The sequence below is a fragment of the Charadrius vociferus genome, unplaced genomic scaffold (assembly GCF_000708025.1).
Source record: "Charadrius vociferus isolate BGI_N301 unplaced genomic scaffold, ASM70802v2 scaffold88, whole genome shotgun sequence".
In the NCBI taxonomy this organism is placed as follows: domain Eukaryota; kingdom Metazoa; phylum Chordata; class Aves; order Charadriiformes; family Charadriidae; genus Charadrius; species Charadrius vociferus.
The window spans coordinates 696,216-702,254 of NW_009649619.1; the positions used below are offsets into that span (position 1 = coordinate 696,216).

The window sequence follows — 6,039 nt, forward strand, 5'->3', positions numbered from 1 at the left end:
AAAAAGGCTCTTTACAGTTTGATGTTGTCAGTACATTTTAGAGCAGGCTGTTTTATCAAGCCGGTTTTGGCATTTTTGTTGAAATCTTACAAATGAAGCTTATCAGCCAATTTTAGGTTTGATTTACAGAAACAAAAGGATATTTGAGGGTGAGAAAACTGTTTGATAGCTCAGACTTTTGTCTCTTTGGTAAGTTGTGTTCCCTAAGCCTTATTTTTCTGTCAAAAGGTGTACTCTTTGAGTAAGATTTTCAGGATCAGTAATGAATCCTATTTCTCCGAAACAAGTCAGGCAATGATAGCTTGTAATTATATCGCTGAAAAATTTCTTGTGTTGCACTAGATTTCCATGATAACCAGTGTTCTCTCGGCATCTTGGTGATACTTTGTGTGACTTCAAAAGTTGCATAAATGTCATGTGAAAAAATACTTACTGTTCCTGAGGGTTGTTTATATTGTCTTTATTTGTAACCTAGACAACTTTGATGTAAGTGACCAGTAGTGTTTTTGCTTATTTACAGTTGTGTAAATATCCATAACCAACAGCACATCTTGGTGATGTGTGCAGCTGCTTTCTATTTGATTGAGAATTACCCACTTGATGTAGGGCCTGAATTCTCTGCAGGAATTATACAGGTAGGTTGTGATGCCCCCAATTGGTCAGGTAGCCTGGAATCACCACATAGCTATCTTTAACACTTAACTTGATTATTGTGGTGTAGATAGGCTTCTGGGTTTAGTTTCATTAAGTTCTCTTAATCCTGGATGCAGTTCCATACCAGCTGCAGTGGTATGGTGCTAGAAGATGACCTAAATACAGCCCAAAAACAGGTAGCGCTTTTTTTTTTTCAGATGTGTGGAGTCATGGTGTCTGGAAGTGACGAATCAACGCCATCTATTATTTATCATTGTGTCCTGAGAGGATTAGAACGACTCCTCCTTTCAGAGCAACTTTCTAGGCTGGATAGTGAATCGCTAGTTAAACTGAGTGTTGACAGAGTGAATGTGCAGAGCCCCCACAGAGCAATGGCAGCACTTGGATTAATGCTGACTTGCATGTACACAGGTATTTACTTTTTTTTTTTAATACCTTTGATGTGCTGAGAGACTAGCTTATTAACAGTGCTAATTTTCTTCATTTATTTTTGTTACCAAGGATAAAAAAGTCTTATTTAGCATGCACAGTAAACTTGTAACAAATTATTTTGGTTTAGGAAAGGAAAAAATCAGCCCCAGTCGTACCACAGATGTAAATCCTGCTGCTCCCGACAGCGAATCTGTAATCGTAGCTATGGAACGAGTATCTGTCCTTTTTGATAGGTAAGAGGATAAAATGTGTAGTGGGGCACTGGGAGGGAAATGATTCTGTTTGGCACTGTGTGGTCACTTCTCTATTTGACAGTTCTAGTATTTAATTAATGATCTTTCTCAGCTTACCATTGCTTAAAATTGATACTTCTAGTATACACCGTAACACTGATGGAATTGCTGAAGGCAGCAAGAATGTACAGGAATGTAAATGGAAAACAGACATGTTCTAACTGATACTGTGGTGCACAAACCATAATACGTTATAAATGTGTTTCCAGCTCCCTTCAGGTCAGACTCTTAAGTGCTTTTCAGGATGTCTTCTGCATAATCAAGGATATAAATCCAGTTTACAGGAAATAATCTTTCAAACCACCCTAGGAGTTTAAAACCTTTTTCCCCTTCCCCCACCCAAGTGTTGCTCTTTCCAAGGCTGTTAAGTAATTGCCGTGAAAGGGTACAGTAAAACTTCTATATTCACATGGAACTCATTTAATGGAAATACTTCAAAACCCCTGTTTTGATCTGACAATCTCAAGCTGTCTTAAGTGAGCATAGCATGTTAGATTTTGCATAGTAGTTTGTGGGATAATGGTTTACATTTTTTAAAGTGTTCAGTGGTTTTTCCATAAAACTGGAGGAAGGTTTCACTTCTGCAGTCAGTGAGAACTAGAGCAGTGCTTGAGCGCTTTTAAAAATATCACTCCTAAGAGTTAGCAAAACAAATGTGAATAGTATAAGCAGAAAATAACTTTTAGAGAATAATTACCTTGATTGATCTTGACACATCAACAGATGCAGCCTTTATTATGAAAGATTTTCCAATCAGTGTTATATTGTCTTTAAGTTGGAGTAGCTTTTCCTCTCTCTACAGTGCAGTGGAACTTGCTTTTCTGTTCAATATATTGGTCATCCTGGTCTTGAATAAAAAAAATGCAAAGATGTTACAAATGGAAATCAGTGTTCTGCTTATAAATGGTCTTTTATCTGATAACTAGGAGTAGAGTTCTCCCTGTCCTTTTTTGTTCTTGTTTAGTTTTTTCAGCATTCCTATTATTAAATCTTGTCTCTGATGCAATCCCAGAGCTTTAAAAAAATGCTGACTATTACAAAAAAAAAGAGGGGAGGGGAAGAGGACATGATGCCAATAACTGCTAATAGCTTTGATAGACCCTTTTGGGTAGACTGTTAAAGTAAGATTACATGAAGACTTGGATTCCTGAGTGTTGAAGATTTCTTTGCGTATCTACAGATAAAAGCAAAATGTTCTTTTTATTGCCAATTAAATTGCAAAAGAACGAGATATTTACTGGAATTCAGTCGTAACGTATGTTCTTTTTATTATTTTCAGGATCAGGAAGGGATTTCCTTTTGAAGCTAGAGTAGTGGCTCGGATCCTTCCACAGTTCCTTGATGATTTTTTCCCTCCACAAGATGTAATGAATAAAGTTATCGGAGAATTTTTATCCAATCAGCAGCCTTACCCCCAATTCATGGCAACAGTAGTTTACAAGGTATTGTTTATATTTTTTGTTTTCCCCTTAAATGTTTCAGAAGACTGACAGATCAACTGGGGGGACAAATATCAGTTTTGTTAGATCTAATAAACTGTTTGCAGTGATTGAGCTATACCGCTGTGAGCTTTGTCTTCTGGGCAACAAGGAGAACCAGGAGACACGTCGCCTAGAAGACAAAGCTCACAGCAGTACAGTTCAATCACTGATAGTGGAGAAAATGAAGAGAAAATTAATAGTTGGGATCCTGGTGCTCGGACTCTTTAAATCTCAAGGAGCCAGCCCAGGTCATCTAGCCTTGTGAACTTTACAGTCAAGCTCCTGTGGACTCCGTTGGGCTTCTGGGTATTTTGCTCTTCAGCACCTACTTACTGGACTTATGCATCACTTGAGAGTGCATGTGTGCACCATGTTTGATGTATAAAAATAGAAACATGAGAAGAGTCTTGCATTTCTGTGTGCTTACTTCAGTTTGGCACAGATGCCACGAGTCTAGTTGTATCCTGGCTGATTCCCTTGCAGAATTGTTTGTCTAAGCATTGTGTTCATTAATTCTTTAGACTCAGAGTTATTGCCAGGAATCTGGTTTGTGAAACTCAGAGCTTTGTAGCTGGAGAGAATCTTTACAAGAGAATCTAAACTCTTTCCCGTGTCCATCTACCATGTCTTTATTCCTGTGTAAAATATTTTTGCAGGTGTTTCAGACACTACATAGCACTGGACAGTCCTCAATGGTCCGTGACTGGGTGATGCTGTCTCTGTCTAATTTCACACAAAGAACACCTGTGGCAATGGCAATGTGGAGTCTTTCCTGTTTTTTTGTCAGTGCTTCCACCAGTCAATGGATTTCAGCAATGTATCCTAAAAAGACTGAATGTGTGCCATTTCTGGGTAAATACAGTGATTCTGTAAAGCACAGTGATAGCCTTGAAGGGTAAGAGTAGAAGCTTAACACTCAAAAAAAGGCAGATTTACACCAGTTAGTAGTGGTGTATACCACTTTGTGCTATTGGTGCCTCAGGCTTGAGGGGGGAAACTTCTAAGCAGATTATGGGAATGAAGTTACCTAAAACTACTGTTTCAAGATCTGTTCCTTGTGACTATGCAAGATGATTGGGACAGTCCGTCCTTTGAAGGACTTTTTAAAAGCTTCACCAGATAGCTTTGCAGTGACCTATAAAAGCTTTGTTCTATATTCCTTCTGCAAGATAAAGTATGGGGTTTTTTTAAAAAAGAACAAACTCAAGGAAAATTATCCTATGTATTTTGCAAGTTTCCCCGTGGAGGTGCACTGCAATAATAGTGATCGGCAAGGGAATGACATCAGCCAAATTAGTTGGAACACAAAAAACACATGGGTGGTGTCAGTGCTGGCTTTATTTAAAAACAAACAAACAGAAAAATAACCGTTGCATTTCATGACTGGGCAAAAAAGTGGCATGTCTGAAATTTCCTAATGATGCTTAACCTCAGCAATGCCCTTTGGCTATCAGCAGATGCAGCTGTGGTGCTGATTGCACTGTTTGCTCTAGTGGATAAAGAAAACTACTGCTAGGTTAAAATTAATTTTTGGGGATAAGAAATTGTGTGAAGGTAATGAAGAAATAGGATTTCTGTAGTAGCAGTTTAATTGATTCATGATAGTGTTTTGCTCTTTAACATTGTCGGTGAACTCAAAAATACATCACTCTATAGAAGAACAGTGTTTAAAGTGCTATACTGAAAGATGAGCAATTTTTGTCCTATTGTGACCTTAACTGTTATTTCAGTCTTCCACATATTATCAGCAGAATGGGAAAATCTGAGCAAGTGGATATTAACATCTTCTGTTTAGTGGCCATAGACTTCTACCGTCATCAGATAGATGAAGAATTAGATCGGAGGGCCTTTCAGTCAGTGTTTGAGGTGGTAGCATCTCCAGGAACCCCATATCATCGCCTACTAACTTGTTTGCAAAATGTCCACAAGGTCACAGCGTGTTGAACATCCCGAGTTGTAATGGAACTGCATGACTAGTGTTGGAATATGATGTGAATTATGGGGAATGCAAGATCAAGAAAGTACCTGGGGTTGCATTTGTGATGAATATGGACCTGCCAGTTTTACTTCCAGAATGCATGGACGAGTGCTCTGCAGCACTGGAAATCACCTGACGAGTCTAGTGTACTTCTTGTTGTTGTTTACACCAGGCATCTAGGAGGGGAAAGAAACATGTCAACGTTTTTCAAGTGGTGTTTGGGACTAACCTGAGACACATTTGCTAACTGTAAAATATGAGCAAGAACTACGTGCGAGGTAACTGTTATTACTCTTCTTCCTAATGTTCAGCTGAAGCCACTGTGGTGCAGCCGGTAAGAAACTGACAGAAAGACTGTTACTGCAAGCTGCAGTCGTTAGGAAACTTCATAGTTTTATGTACCTGTATATACTGTTGTGTAGTACAGAATAGAAATTGTTTTTCCTAATGTCTCTCCCAAACAGAGAAAAGAGAAAATTGCTTTCATGATTTACACTTCCAGCATGTAATTCCTCTCTCTGGACTTTCTGATATCCTGTGGTGTATGTGTTGTGATATCGGAGATATAGTGCACATACGTAACCACACATTTTTCTTTTTTCTCAGGATTTAAAATTTGAGTACAGTATATCAGTGAAAGAAATTTTAACTTAAATATTTCTATATCATGTACAGTATGTAAAATTGTAAGATGTGTGGTGCATGAGCTGTGCTGTAATTTGAGATGAACACAAGCCACGCTACTGAATGTCTTGACATCTGTATTGTCCTCTTTTTTTTTCCTTGTGCTTGAATTCATGTTCCTTTTTGAAATCCATCTTAATGTACAGATTGCATCTTGTTTTGCATCTCACTTTTTCTTAAAGTGCTTTAAAACTGGAATATGTTGATTAATTTGTCTTGAGAGATGTTACTAAGGAGGCATTCTTGTGATCCACTTTACTGTAGCTTCTTTTGAATTCCTTTATTTTGAGACATAATGGAAAAGAGAGGACTAGTTACTCTGGATCAGCCTTTTGTATACTTAAGAAACCTCTCTTAATTGCTGCACAGCATTTTAAGAGACAAAATGGTGCAAGCTCCCCAGTAGTCAATAACCATTTGACCTTTCCTAACTGAGACCATGGAGTCATCTGGATTCAAACCGCTCTCATATAAACGAATTTATACTAGCAGTTAATCAGAAGGCTGCTGTGGTCTA

General features: G+C 38.2%; 1 protein-coding gene across 1 annotated transcript in view; it reads left to right on the top strand.

The window, feature by feature from the left end:
- HTT (huntingtin) overlaps positions 1–5,262 on the top strand; it is a 79,863-nt gene extending 74,601 nt beyond the window's left edge. Inside the window, exons 64-70 of the mRNA XM_009890544.1 lie at positions 2–16; positions 521–635; positions 852–1,065; positions 1,214–1,319; positions 2,659–2,821; positions 3,517–3,677; positions 4,591–5,262. Of these exons, the coding sequence (XP_009888846.1) occupies positions 2–16; positions 521–635; positions 852–1,065; positions 1,214–1,319; positions 2,659–2,821; positions 3,517–3,677; positions 4,591–4,804 (988 nt within the window). The 3' untranslated portion in view covers positions 4,805–5,262. The remainder of the gene's footprint in view (position 1; positions 17–520; positions 636–851; positions 1,066–1,213; positions 1,320–2,658; positions 2,822–3,516; positions 3,678–4,590) is intronic.
- The last annotated feature ends 777 nt before the right edge of the window (positions 5,263–6,039 follow it).